Source organism: Anguilla rostrata, chromosome 7, assembly GCF_018555375.3.
Source record: "Anguilla rostrata isolate EN2019 chromosome 7, ASM1855537v3, whole genome shotgun sequence".
NCBI lineage: Eukaryota > Metazoa > Chordata > Actinopteri > Anguilliformes > Anguillidae > Anguilla > Anguilla rostrata.
In genome coordinates, this window is record NC_057939.1 from 4996280 (window position 1) to 5011445 (window position 15166).

General features: G+C 47.8%; 1 protein-coding gene across 1 annotated transcript in view; it reads right to left on the minus strand.

Moving 5' to 3' along the window:
- ppfia2 (PTPRF interacting protein alpha 2) overlaps nt 1-15166 on the minus strand; it is a 158972-nt gene that overhangs the window by 15041 nt on the left and 128765 nt on the right. Inside the window, exons 14-20 of the mRNA XM_064342029.1 lie at nt 13764-13902; nt 12001-12218; nt 9561-9801; nt 7158-7187; nt 6182-6368; nt 4967-5054; nt 623-704 (exon numbers count right to left, since the gene is read on the minus strand). Of these exons, the coding sequence (XP_064198099.1) occupies nt 623-704; nt 4967-5054; nt 6182-6368; nt 7158-7187; nt 9561-9801; nt 12001-12218; nt 13764-13902 (985 nt within the window). The remainder of the gene's footprint in view (nt 1-622; nt 705-4966; nt 5055-6181; nt 6369-7157; nt 7188-9560; nt 9802-12000; nt 12219-13763; nt 13903-15166) is intronic.

Sequence of the window (15166 nt, forward strand, 5' to 3'; positions counted from 1 at the left end):
CACTACGAGGCATAAAAATCCTCATTTGATCGCAATTAATAATAATGTGCCCTTGAAGATTTTAATCTGTGGCGGTAAAGCCAGGCCACGGAGGGAAGCCGGTAATGAAGGTGCGTAGTGCAGTTTGACATCTATTAGCAGTCGAGCTATTTTACTGAGTGAAACAGTCTGTTTCGCATGTTAAACCGGAAGAAAAAAAGCACTTCGTAAACATATCTAGGGTCCTGTTTACGCCGGATTAAACAGCAAGTGGTGTTAAGGGGTCAGGTTTAAAGTGGCGCATTTAAATTTCTATGCCACTCTTCAGAATGTTCAGCTGTGCCCACAGCGCTTTCCACGCATATTGGCCTTATCAGGATTAGGCAAATCATCAAATCGAATCAATTAGATTCGTGTGGCACTTTTTACTGAAAACTGTCGCAGAAAGACACTTCCCAGAGTAGCAGAAAACGGCCTGAACCCTCTTGAAATAGCAAGCGTGTGAGGTTAAAAAATAAAAACACTTGTGGGGACAACGGGGAGAAGGTCAGATCACAAAAATTTGAACACAAGACAAAAATATTACATTGGGCGATTGGGGATACTTCCAAAGACAACGGGGGCGGGGGAGCCAAGAACCTACCTCCAGCCAGGCCACCACGGTGGGGCCGTCCCATTGGGCGAAGGGCAGGCCTTTCCTCCGGGCTTCCTCCAATAGCTCGTGCCTGTGTGCAGGGGAAGAGACACAGTGCGTTCATAAAAACATTCAGGCGAACACACACACACACACACACACACACACAGAAACACACACACATCACAGCACACACAGCTCCCTCTCTCTCTTAGAGTGGAGCTGTCTCTAAGGCACTCCTACGAACAGGAGGAACACACTGCCAGGCATCTCCATATAAATATAACAGGCAGATTCATTTCCTTTACAGTAACTTTCTGCTTGGCAGACCTGAGCGTGGGACACGGTACAACGATAACATTTTAAAAAGCTAACTACCTAATGAAGACATTCGGATGACGTGGTTTGACCGAGGGTACAATGAAAATAGCAGTTGAACCTACAATTTTCTGGTCAGACGCCCAGTTCCTTGGCAGCTACACCCCGTCATTTCACTTCTGACGCACTACGGCGGCAATTCCAGCCACGCTGCAAAAACTCTGCGACTACAAATTTATCAACCCTGTGAGAGATGTTCAGTTTTTAAGAGGATTCAGTCTCTTTTGAGAATGGAGGTTGTTATGTTTGCTTACAAACGCATGCACTTTCCAGATAAATCCGTTTCTATTCTATTCTATATTTTTCCATCCACAATAAACCACTTTTTTTTTTTAAATCAATTTTTTTTTTCTGAAATGAATCACTCCAATTCAGTTCTTTTTTTTTGGACTGCAACTAAACTATTTTGGGAATGGGGACCGGAGGCGACCCGTCTAAAATGGAATAAAAATTATTTTGGCCCCTGCTTCGCCCGTGAGAGCAGTGTGGCGAGGCGCTGTCGTTCTCAAACGGGGGGACAAACAGCACCTTATCAAGGGAGAACAGACAGACGCCTTTGCCTCAACCCTTATTTTGGGAGAGGCGGCTAATAATGTGCCGGTTCCTCGGAGAACGTTAGGCAGAACCGTGCCGGAGGGTCACGTGCGGAAAGAGGACTGAGCGACGCCCGGGTTCTGATGCCCCTCTGGGCTGCAGGGGAGCGTTACTGCCGAAAAACTCGCCGCGGATAAACTCGGGCCGACCAGACGTCCTCTTTTTCTTCCCAGACTTTTCTTCTTTTTTGGGCCAGAAAATATCCGCCCAGGCGGGATTTCTAAGTTCCTGAGAAATGCGCGGTTGGGCGTTGCTCACTCCACTGACCGTATATAAACAAACGGCCTGGAATTATGCTCATGACTCCCGCCCCGGCCCCGTCCTCTTATGTTTTTGAAATCCAATGTGTGGTCACCTTAGATAAACTGAACAGAAACTTCGCTGCACTGAGACTGAAGAAGCTGAACGAGCATCCAAGCAGCGAAATAAGACCTCGGTTGGGACACATTATGAGCGGTCAGGCAAGTTGTTCGGGATCTTTTTTTTCAATGTGGTGCATCAAAAAAGGGGCTTTTTTTTTTTGGCCGAACAACTTTGTGTGATGGCTGAATCTTACTCTTTCCGAGAAACTGTTTTTATTTCCTTGTTTTGTTACTGCCTTGAACCCATATATTTTTCAGTGAAGTTCCCACAGACGTTGATGGCCAGTTTTAAATCCTCCCAGCTTCCACTGGTGGAAACAGCAACTCCACCCTAGATCAATGTCATGTTATTTTCTCTCATGAAATCCATCCATTTTAAGCAAAGCTTATCATGCTGTATAGTTGTTTTATTGGGGTTTAGACTTGAGCATCCTATTTTGGCACACTCCTGCAATACTATCTTTTCCCCTCGATAACATTGCTACAGCAGCACACTGCAGTACAATGTAGCACAGCGCTACCTTAACTAGTGACTGATTTTCAGTTCTGAGTGAACACACAGCAGTGTACGTCCACTGAACACAGCTGGGAAGGGAACAAAACAGTTAGGACAAAAAAAACAAAAAACAAAAAAAAAAACAGAAAAAATAAATGAACAGGATTTAAGAACCTATAACCAGGAACAGGTCTGGTTATTTCTCACACGCTCTCAATCACACGACAGAGGTCATCGAGCGGGGAGGGAGAGCTCCAGCATTCTGAGATAAATATAGGCTCATTATTCTCACACACACACACACACACACACACACTCAGCTCAGCCACAGTACGAACGTGTCCTCTTTGGAGCTCTGGGAAGAAAGAAATGCGACGCAGATGCACGACAAAAAAACAATATAAAAAGAGGAAGAGACGTCCGCTCCAGCGCCGTCTTGTTAGTGAGGGACAGACAGGAGGACACAGACGCACGCGAAGGAAGGGAAGCAACGACGGACAGCGGACGGACACGGGACACAGCGCTGACAACGGCATACCCAGCATCCTCACCACCACCAACTTACCCACTTTGTTAGTGTGTCATGTGATGAGAGGAGAGAGAGAGAGAGGATGATGGAGAAACAAAAAGAACATAAATATTAATGAGCATGTAACCCTGTCTCCATGGACGCACACACACAAACGCACGCACACGCACGCACGCGCGCACACACACATGCCCGCACGCAACACAGTAAGAAATTTCAAGAGTCAAGAAGCAAGGACACTCGGGGGGGGAGGGGGGGGGGGGCGCGGCATCCTGCGGCGGCCTATCAGAGAGCAGAGAGAAGTTTGCACGAGCGCAACAGAGCACAGGCGCTTCCCCTCGGGAGTTCAACGACATCTTAATTCCACTTCCTGAAGAGATGCACATTTCAGTCATTCTGGACAAAAAAAGAAAAGACTTTCCAATTTGGTGACCCAAAAATACACCGTGCAGGAGAATTTGGAAAAAAAAAAGGGGGGGAAAAAATCATATTGAGATGTACAGCAGTATAGTGCTGATCGGTCATCCCAAAAGGCATACAAACACATTTGAAAGTGGCTGTAGCTGAAGGAAATGAAGCAAAGCATGTAGATTTGCAAGCATGTCAACGGCATGCACCGGAGGCATCAACACTGCAAGATGCAAGGCGTCTGATCTGGGAGACGTCTCTGGAGAACACAGAACACACACACAGCCACCGGCACACACCACACCTCCTGCTTATCACCTGTTGAACAAAACACTGCTAATGAAGGTAACGTATTCCAGGTTTTGATGGGGAAACAAAAAACTGAGACACAAACAAATGTGCCCTGAATGTGTACATCCATCTGAGACGTCGGTTCTTTCGGGGGAAAGAAATAAGAATTCTACTGCATGCAGAATGCGGAACGCAAAGGAAAACATTTGCAGGGTCTCAAATGCATTGAAACAGGCTTTGTGGCGTTTGTTAAAATTCTGCGACGGTTTAAGAAGAGAGAGAGCCTAAAATAAAAGGCACATGAACTGAGACAGTACCAGCGCGGGAGATTAATGAAGTCAATAGTTCAGTTCAGTTGTCTCTCTGTATTTACTGTACTTTCATGCACTCTGCTTCTGCTTCCACAGCAGTGTTAATTCATTCCCTCCGAGACACAGGGAAATAACCGGAGACCTGCATGAGTTCCAGGACATCCGGGTATCCAGGTCCTCCTAAAGACTTTCAAAATGCGGGTCCTCGCAAAGGCCAAAGGGAAGCAGCACTAATACAAAATGGCCATACCGAATGTATAAGATAAGTTTTGTGGATAATAAGGCATACAATATTATCCACAAAACGGCCGGTGTAGGTGCAGGTTTTGTGTTTTAGCACAGCACTGAAAAGCTTGATTTAACTTTTGAACTAATCATGGTCTTCAATTGAGACCTTGATAAGTAGAATCAGGTGTCTTAGAGCTAGGCTAAAACAAAAACATGCACGCAAACATTTCAGATAAGATTGGACACCCCTGATATAAAAGTTTGACGGGAAGCCTGTGGAAAGAAGGCATTTTTATTCCACTACCAAACGCTTTGGTGTCAGCATTGGGATCTTGTGTCTTGCACCTGAGCTTGAAGTAAATCAGCTGAAATCAAAGTACTGGGGGGAGGCTGGTACACTAGGCCATTCAGAATGCATGCGGGTTTGTCTCTGGGCTGCCACACAAAGAGACTGACGACTGAAGAGTGGGAGCTGAGTCAAGCACAGGGGCATGAGAAATGTATCAAATATTTCCCAGAGCAATACTCAGCCATTTCTCAACAGCACTGAAATACGCAGCTTATATTGTTCTATGGCTTCACTTTACAGTACACAATGCAATATAATATTATAATATAATATCACGAATAAAGAGGCAGACAACATGATTAGTGTTCCAGTGCACTCAACCGACTTTACAGAGGAGAGCAGACTGAGTTTTCATTGGTTGTGCGGGCAAACGATGCTCTAATTGGTTGAGGAACAGATATGCTTACTTCTTCTTCAGTCTCCTGTCCTTCTCTGCCTGGGTTCCAAGCTTCCCCATCGCCATCTCCTGACCAATCAGCTCCGGATCAGACATAACTATCAGGGAGAGGGGGAGGGGTCAGCCCCTCCTGTTACATCACATGACACAACATGACACATGACACAACCACGTGTAAGATATATTCAGTGCATGGCTTACGGCATATCAATGTCCCCACGACTGTTTTCAGTAAATTTACAAGTAAAAAATAAGTCAGAATGGCACATCTTTAACAGACTAATTACTATAGATCCTTAAGGCATGGTTTCAGGGTACTTGCATATCATTGCTGAAAGACTTATTTATGATGGCAGCCTGGCAATTTTATATTATTCTACCCTCCTATAAAATAAGCTTGTAAAATGAAATTAGGTTACGAAAAGGTCTGCAAGACAAGCTTCTCATAACGGGCAGAACGTTTACGACTGCCGTCATAAAGCGCGGCACGATATAAGGCTGAAATGATAACTGATATGACACCTGTAGCTAAACTGCTGTTTGTCATCCTTCCTCTCCAGTTACTTTGACTTCCCGCGTTTTGATTTCGATAACGCCCGGGGGCGCGCGTGCTCCCGCCCCAGCGGTAGGGCATTAGCATTCCACGGGAGCGGCCCTCAGTCAAACCCCAAAAACGCGCCCTGGGAATTCAACAGCAGGGTGCTAACGAGGCCCAACTCCAGAGGGGGGGCCTCCGGACCAAGGTTACCTGTCAGATTCAATGTAAGTCTCCCCCACGCCTGTAACCGCGGCGATACGCCCTCCGGCCGATCCGGGGGGGGGGGGGGGGCTGGCCCCCAGGTTATAGCCGGTTTAGCAGAGCATAGCTCACGGGCGAACGGGAGGGGGGAGAAAAGAAAAAACAATAAAAAACTGCAGACTCGGCAAAGTGCGGGCCGCTGCTTCAGACTGCGAATGCTGAGCTCGGCACGTCCGGTCCGTCCGCAGTCCAGCGGGTTCGCTGTCCTCACGGGCGCTTCGAGAGCGCGGTGACACATCAACGGCTGACTAATTAACACCTCAACCTTCCGGCATAAGAGCTGAAGGACCTGGACTGGACTGTAGCCCACCAGGACCACGGGTCCAGCGCCTGCAGTTTGAACCAGTGTTGTTTGAAACGTCCTACATCTGACGAAGGCCGTCCGGCCATGTTTCTGAGCAGATTTGGGGGGGAGGAGAACGTCACCTTGGCCAGGCACCCCCATTTCCTTGGCCAGCTGACCCAGCCGGGCCTTCTCCTTCTTGCCGAAGAGCCGCCCGATGGAAGACTTGATGCCCTTTTTTTTGGGCTGCTTGTGCAGCGAGTCCTGGCTGCTGGTCACGCTGCTCAGGGCGCTGGCCTCCGCCTCCAGGGTCGCCGCCAAACTGCGAAGAGATCACATGACCCCGCGGCGTCACTCACGGCTCTGACCAATGAGAACCGCGAGCATTTCCCGAGCGACTGGCTTTTTTACACACCCGGTTACGTGATAAATATGGCTGCCAACAGACCACGTGACCATTCACGGAAAATCCGCAAGGAGTTAAGAAGTTTAGCGTGTGGGCTTTGTTTAGAATGCGCGCTGACGACCGAGACGTGAGCTGGGACTTGCAGCAGGGCGGGGGGGAGGGGGGGGCGGTGAGGGGTGGGAGGGGCGTGCGGGGTGGGGGGGTGGGGGGGCGTGGGGGCGCGGCATGCGGGCGGGGGGTGGGGGCGAGGGGCGTGGCGGGGGGAGGGCGTCGGGGCGTGGGCGGAGGCGCGGCGGAGGTCTGGGCATGCGCTTGTCGGGCGTGTGCGGGCGGGGCGTCTCGCTTGTGGTGGCCGCCTCTGGGCCGCCTGTCCGGACAGCCGCGATGGGGGGGGGGAGGGGGGGGGGGCAAAAACGTCATCGGTCCCGTCCACAGCGGGACCATCTTTCAGTTTCAACACTTTGCGCTGAGTGTGACAGTTCCACCAGCACCATCTGACAAAATACGTAAAGCGAGAACTTTTGGATAAAACTTTAAGCTTTAACTAAAAGGCAGCTACTTAAATGGTGATATTTTCTGGTTGAAAATGAAACTTCCTTATATAAGCTACATTTGTGCAAAGCATGCCAAGCGACTTCAGGCATTACGGCAAAACCATACTTCATAATCCTGAAAATGCTCATAATGATGATGATCACTCGATATGGCCGTACCTTTCTCCTGTGTTTCCTCAAATCGCTGGGCTACAGGCAGTCACAGGGGATTGGAGAAAAGAAAAACACAGCAGTCAGTATCAGTGAGGGGGGGAAAAAAAAAACCCCACAACCTTGAACACATTGCGATTAGGTTGCCATAGATACATAATTATACAGAATTTACATATCTGACCCCTTTTTATTGTCACGCACGCACTCAATGACAAATGAGTCATCGTTGCTAAAACGCAAGTCTAAGAGGCTATTCTGAAAAGGGTATTTAAAAAACAGAAGAAAAAAAAACAGGCTGCCCCTGTGTGCTAAGATTAATTAGCAGGATCAATAAAATCAAAGGCTCATTCCTTAAAATGCCCCTGGGAGCTGTGTGGACATTAACATATCACGACCCTCTCGAGCGGGGCTCCACGGGGATCTCAGTATTTTTAGTTCAAAGGCATCTTGTGTACCAAACACAGAGACGGAGGAGACACTGGGGGTGTTAAAGCTGCGGCAGGGTTGGGGGGGTAAAGTGACAAACACAACTGTGCCTGGTTACACACCCAAGGGGGCCGCTTCGAGCGTTAGTCCGTGACAAGTTCAAGTTTAAAACCCGTGGGAAAAAAATAAAATAAAATAACACGCAAAAAGGCCTGACAGCAGGTTTGCAGCGGTTTGTAGCGGTCGATGGACGGATTTGAAGTTTCTGGATTCTCAATTTTTTTTAGGAAACTGTTCTAAATCTGCGCTTCCCCTCGAAACAATGTTAGTGACCGCAAAGCATCGGATGCCTTCCTTTTATATTTCAGACTTTTCAGGTTTTTTTTTCAGAACTACTGTAGCGCGTGCTCTCGGAAAACACGCTTCTCCTTTCAAGTCGAGAGCCTTTGTACGCCCAGACGAGATCCTTTGACAGACTCGCCTTTTGTCACTCTGAGGTACAGTATTTGCCACAAAAGGATTATCTATCGGTTCATCCTGAGTACTGAGCACGCCCATTGTTTCAGCTCCCTTTAAATAACGGCCTCTACGTTGCGTGACATAAAATTATCTCATAAAACAAAAATTCCCGCATTGTTGTGCTTTCTATTCATTCCTTCACCATAATTCATCATTCAGTGAAGAAAGCTGTCGATCACTAGATGACAGATAAACAAAAATTTTCCAAGTTCAGTGCAACTGATTGAACCACAAGAAGCAATCTGGATGGGCAACGCCAAATTTTACAGGCTTCCATAATTCTCAACTCTAATGCGATCGAGGGGAAAATGTTAAATATATTCCTCGCATTTCACAAATGTTGAGATATCCTAAACCCCTTCCACAAAACGGTCCACGGTCCCCACGTCGACTACATTCAGACAGACCAATGGCTGCAGCGCAAGAGCTTTTAAAAAAAAAAACCCCTACAGAGGAAAGGGAAAAATAAGCAATGTCCATTCATCAAAGAACTAATAACTGGGCCTTAAACTCGTCGAAGGAAAACCAATAAATTCTTCCAGCAATAATGTGCACTGCTCAAAATGAATGCGGTCCGGTTTATTTCACTGCACTTCGACAGAAAGGTCATGACGTATTTCAGAGCTCCTGTCCACTCCCCATCATGTGCTTTGACAACCTAGATTGCCAACCCGAAAGAAAAAAATAGCTGACCTTTTCTTAAGTTGTACACCACCAACACCCCCACTTCAGGGGACCGATTTATTTCTTTATTACAATGCTAGAGGACCAGCAAAAAAATAAAATAAAAGGGTAGAAAGTATTTAGCACTGCCATATTAAGGTCATTCTTAACGTTCCTCCTTGATCCCCCTCAGTCTCCCCCCGATAGAAACCAAAACCACCCCTAGACAAAGCTTCGTACAACGACCCAAAGCCACAAATCTCCCCCAAACCCATCGGCCTGTGCTCAACTCCCAATCCATTCCACAGTTTTACAGCCCGTAAGCAAAAATGTCCACTTTGTGAGTAAAACCCTAGAAATTGCACTAATTCTCCTTTTTTATTGCATGTCATATATTTAATATTATTACAAATGGTTTTCCACATTACGTGGTCTTTGCTAATGCCAGGATGCCATTCTTTTAGTTGGAACAAATGTATTTTTATCCTGTCTGTTTTTTTAATTTTTTTATGGCTGATCTTATCCAATCAAGCACCTCACTGGCAGTAGTATCTAGAGGACTGAATCTGAAGAACTTGTCCGTACATGTATTTAACCCTTCGAAGAGTAGGCTTTCTGGAATAATTTTTGTTCAAAATTCTGAGTCAGTGTTCTAGAACTCCGTTGCTTTCAGTCACCAGTAGTGACTGTGACACCAGCATTAGAATAGAATGTTCGGCTAGGAACATTCCGATCACATACAGTATTCGCGATCTCACGCCTGAAAGGGTTAATAAATGCGAGCGAACGGGCGCGCGGTACCAGCGTCATGACGCCCATGCGCTCCATGTCCCGGGCGGGGCTGCGGGGCGTGAGCTTCGGGGTGGAGTGCCCGCTGGGAGGGGAGGAGCTGGCCAGGGAGGAGGCGGTGGCCGAGGCAGTGATGGACGTCCCTGGGTGGTGGACGCGTGCCAGGTTGAGCCCCTCCAGGCTGACGCTGGCCACGCGGTTCTCGATCTCCTCCGCCCTCAGCTCCGTCGACTCCTTCTCCTCCTGGATTAGCCTGTGGGAGGGAGGGAGAGAGGGGGGGAAGAGACGAGGGGAGAGGAGGAGGAGAGAGAGAGAGAGAGAGAGAGAGAGAGAGAGAGAGAGAGAGAGAGAGAGAGAGAGAGAGAGAGAGGAAATGCCTCAGCTTTCCAGCAAAACAGCTCTTGTAGTCTTCGTGTGGAATGAGAGGCAGTGTGCCCTCTGTTTATTATCATCATAATGCCGTCCTTGCTGGATCATGAATGCAACGGAGCTCTGCACTAAGAGATGTGATCACCAATGCAGATAAGAGATTACCATCGAATTAAATGCTAAAGCCCTTTCATTACATTATTCCCTCTGCCCCAGTCACACTGACAAAATATGACAGTTGAGATGAGCACCACTCAGACACGCGAGGCCTGGCACAGTTTTCACCTCTCAGGGTTTTAAGGATCTCCATCAAGATCTGCACTTGAAACTATCTGAGAGACCCAAGGGGTGCACAAATTAAAAGTAAAGTGTACAGATTAACGGGGTAAAAAAGCCAGTTCGTTACTCATAACCACGCAGACCACTTCACTTGCAAATCAGCCGAGAGCTAAAGTCCCTTGATTCAAACGTTGATATCCGATATCTGGGTCAGCACTGTCAAGCAAGTCCTATTTTCAATAAGAATTATAAAACTGCCACTTACCTGCCAAATTCGCTCGTTAATGCAGACGGGGGGTTTGAATAGAAATGAGCCACTGCGATCCACAGTGAAGTTTACAAGCCTGGCCTGGCTTTGCAAGCTTCACGAGCTTACAAGCCGGTTGCATCACAGAACCCTCGTGTCACATACGTGCACTGTGATCAGACACTACAGTGCTGTGTTGTGCTGCAGTAAACCATGTGTCCACTGGACATACAGTATGCTGCTGTAAACTATGTGTCCACTGGACGTACAGTATGCTGCTGTAAACGATGTGTCCACTGGACATACAGTATGCTGCTGTAAACTATGTGTCCACTGGACTTACAGTATGCTGCTGTAAACGATGTGTCCACTGGACGTACAGTATGCTGCTGTATATAATGTGTCCACTGGACGTACAGTATGCTGCTGTATATAATGTGTCCACTGGACTTACAGTATGCTGCTGTATATAATGTGTCCACTGGACTTACAGTATGCTGCTGTATATAATGTGTCCACTGGACTTACAGTATGCTGCTGTAAACGATGTGTCCACTGGACGTACAGTATGCTGCCGTTTGCGTAACTCAGACATGGCAGCTGCAGTAGTTTGGGAGCAGTAATATCACTGTAAGCCTTGTAAACTGTCGCGGGTATGAAATAAAGCACCGCTGATTCAATTTCCTCCCGTCCGTCAGAACGCTGCATCGCTGCACGCGCTGCTGTGAAGCAAGCTGACGCACACGCCGTGGAAAGACAGCAGAGAGGTAATGTGATGCGATTCGGGCCGCGGGCTAGTTTAATGGCGTTCGTTCCACTGGACAGACCCCCCCCACTCCCTTGTGCTCTACGGCACTGCTCTTGGCAGCGAGCGTGATGCAGTCAGCGGCAGATCAATTAGTGTCGCTCATAAACTCGGTTACATCACCACGGAAACCCGCACAGCGGGGGTGGGGGGCAGGGCGGTCTTGTCAGATTCCGGTGATGAGGGGGAGGGAGCGTGTGCTCAAAACCTTCACTGCCCTTGTAGCTCCGCCTTCAGAATGACATCAAAATGCATCCAGGCAGCCAATGGAATCGAGGCAAATATGCAACATGGCCTCAAATAAGTCAAACTGGGATACGGCAACTCGGCGAATGAAAGGGCTTGGCCTGGCTCTCTTCCGAAGCCTGCCGGGGGCGGGACCTAACCAACTCAGCGCACTGCCAAATGCAGCAGCGAAAGGTTTTAAAAAACATCGTCTGCCACCGGACAAGGCTAACGCTACGGGGGCAGCTTCTGAACAGCGCTAACGGGCGCACGATTACCCGCGCTCCGGGGGTACTGCGGTCGGCCCGTTACGTTTGTCTGTCTGCCCGCCCGGCCGTCTGCGCAAAATGGCCGCAGTAATGACAGCCGACCAATCACGTTGTTCGGATCTAAGGGGGGGAAACTCTGCAAATCTCTCTCACCCTTCGCTGGGTCCAATTACACTGAGCGGCTGCCAAGGCCGTTTGCGTGCACCGCTAGCACTTCGGCAACTCTGGACCGCAGGAGATTGTGGGAGGGGGACTGACCGGATCTCCCTGTTGATGGCGTCCAGCTGCTCCTGGAGCATCATGGCCAGGGTCTGGGCGTCCGAGTGCCCGCCGGGGGAGAGCAGGTCCATGGAGCCGAAGAGCGTCTCGCGGTCGTCGTCGTCGATGTCCGACATCTCCGTGTCGCTCTCGAAGTGGTGGCTACCCAGAACCCCCAGCTGCTGGGACCGCCACTCCTGCTCCCCCAGCGACTTGGCCTGGACACGGGACCCAGGACTGATTAGGACCCAGGGGTGATCACAGGGTCATACACATACACATACTAATAACACAGACACTGCACGGGTCAAGAGCACCCATGTTCTCCTCTGTTCTAAAAGAGATCTTAGTCAACCTTGCACTAGAGGAAGGGAATCTTCTTTGTGTCATGCATATCCAGCGGTCATATTGCCATATTGGTTCCTACCTTACACAAGAATGGGGAATGAACAAGAGATAGTGTCCTGTTTTCTATAAAGGTAGACAAGAGGTAGACTGGGAAAAATGTTTAAAAATATTTCCTGTCTAAAACGTTTCCATGACTGCAGGTCAAGCATTTTGTTTCTGTTCTCTGTCTGCACAGTCCTTTCCAACTTCACTTTAGTTTTCTGGGCTACTCGGAAAAATCAATTTTGCTGTCGGCAGATGCAAAATCGTGCATCGGGGACCGCTGTTTGTTGCTTAATGACCGTCCCCACATTCTCAGAGAGCTTACTGCTTCATAAGCCATCCATTGGCCCCTGGTGCACCCTGGGACACTGCAAAGCAATGCTAATTAATGCTGAAATCAGACAAGCTAGCCCAGCGCCTGCCTCCTGTCTGTGTCTCACCCCGAGGGACGGGGTACAGCCGCCGAGCGGATTAGCCTTTCCCGTGGCTCTCCGCTATCATTCGCAGTTTCTTACACATCGGCTGAAGCCTGAATCGCTCTTGTGTGCAAAAAAAAAAAAAGCTGAAGATTTCTAACAACTGCTTGGCACCCGTACCGAAGATGTAAAGGCTAATCTTATGACTTATCTTGTGACTTTTATCTAAAAGCAAACTAATCTTTTTGTCCCTCGTTTGAAACGCCACCCAGGCGAATTTCAAAATACACAGCACTGCGTAGCCCAAAATGGCTTTATCAAACCTCATAAAGCTTCCAAGGTTAAAAAGCAAGACAGAGACCTGGTGTAAGTAAGTCATTAAAGCAGTCATCTGATCCTCTCTCACAGATATAAACCCAGGGGCTTTTAAAACACATGCTTTGATAAGACCCAGTTCATCTACTTCTTACATGGATTTGCTCTGCTCTGAATTTCTCACCATTGCACAAGACAGACTGCTCAGGTGTGAACTGAACAGGCTGAACCCCCTCTGTTTGTCCGGCTGTGGTTTGTGGCCCCTGTGCTTGCTCTCCTGGGTTTTGTATCCCCTGTGCTTGCTCTGATGGGGTTTGTGGTCCCCTGTGCTTGCTCTGCTGGGTTTTCTGGCCCCCTCTGCTTGCTCTGTTGTGTTTTGTGGCCCTTGTTCTTGCTCTCCTGGGTTTTGTGTCCCCTGTGCTTGCTCTGATGGGGTTTGTGGGCCCCTATGCTTGCTCTGCTGGGTTTTGTGTCCCCCTCTGCTTGCTCTGTTGGGTTTTGTGGCCCCTGTGCTTGCTCTGTTGGGTTTTGTGGCCCCTGTGCTTGCTCTCCTGGGTTGTGTGGCCCCCTCTGCTTGCTCTGCTGGGTTTTGTGTCCCCCTGTGCTCGCCCTGCTGGGGTTTGGGGGGGGGGTTCAGCTCACCTTCTGCTCTTCCCTGAGGATGCCGGTCCGGCCCCTGCGGGGCCTCCGGACGACCCTGGCTGACCTGTAATGCTCCGACTGGGTCTCCGCCAGGGAGCCCAGGGAGAAGCGGAGCTCCGCGGACGTGTCCAGGTGAGACCTGAGAGAGAGAGAGAGAGAGAGAGAGAAAAGAGGAGAGAGAGAGGGAGAGGAGAAGAGAGAGAGAGAGAGAGAAAGAGGGAAGAGAGAGGAGAGAAAGAGGGAGAGGAGGAGAGAGAGGGAGAGAGACAGAGAGAGAGAGAGAGAGAGAAGCAGAGAGAGAGAGCGAGAAAGAGGGAAAGGAGGAGAGAGAGAGGGAGAGGGGGAGAGAGAGGGAGAGGAGGAGGGAGAGAGAGAGAGAGACAGGAACATTTAACACAAAAATAAAAAACCTTTTTCAGAACATTCTAGAAATATATCCCTTATGTTGCCTGTAAGTTGCATGTACACAGTTGCTGTACTTTCATTTAGCTTCGGAAACCAAAGCAGGCTCAACTCGTTTAAAATTCATATCTTAATGAGCTAACATGAGATCCAGAGCAATATCTCACATGATGCAGGTATTTAAATTTAACACTATATTTCTGAATATGTTAATACATTCAAGTCAAAAACTGTTAAAACCAAGGGGAGTCTATATGTATAAATAGATCATTTAATAATGAAATAAACTCATGATGTTACTTAAACATAATAGCGCTGTCAACGGTTGTGTGAAACCCATGCCACTAAGTGGATAAAAATTGCTCTAAATTATTCATTATCTTTTTTTAGTTACTATGGGGATTTTTAAAATCCTGGGATCAGAGAAGTAAATTGCAGTTTTGGAATATGTCCAAATCAATTAAGTACAGTTATGAATATGAAATCCACGCTAAAAACCTATGGAAAAATACAAATTCTGCACATAATCAAGTAGAGGATGTTAAATTAATTCATAACAGCCAATGAAGCCTGAATAAACCTTAAGAAAACTATAACAATAACCATCTCTTATGAGGGCATTTTATTTCTTGACATACGATAAATGCATAATTAAACCAGAGTTATAATCCCATGTTGTTTAACTGAACTCCTCACCCACTGCAAGTGCTTTGAGCATGCACACAAAAGTAAACAATCCTGTATTTATATAGCACCTTTCAAAACCAGGGTTTAAAGGCCAGTTCACTCTATTTCACCAAAATGCTTTTTTCATCATTTTGACTGAGGGTTTAGAAATGCATATATTTTCTACATCAAAAGTTAACAGCGCTGTCAACAGTGAAACATTTGAAATGTACCACATTCCTCCCTCTTTTTTTGGCCGGAGCTCCTGATTGGGTTCAACGCAGTTTAATTGAATTCTGCTTGTTTTTCTCAGACAGACAGGAACAGGAACTGAT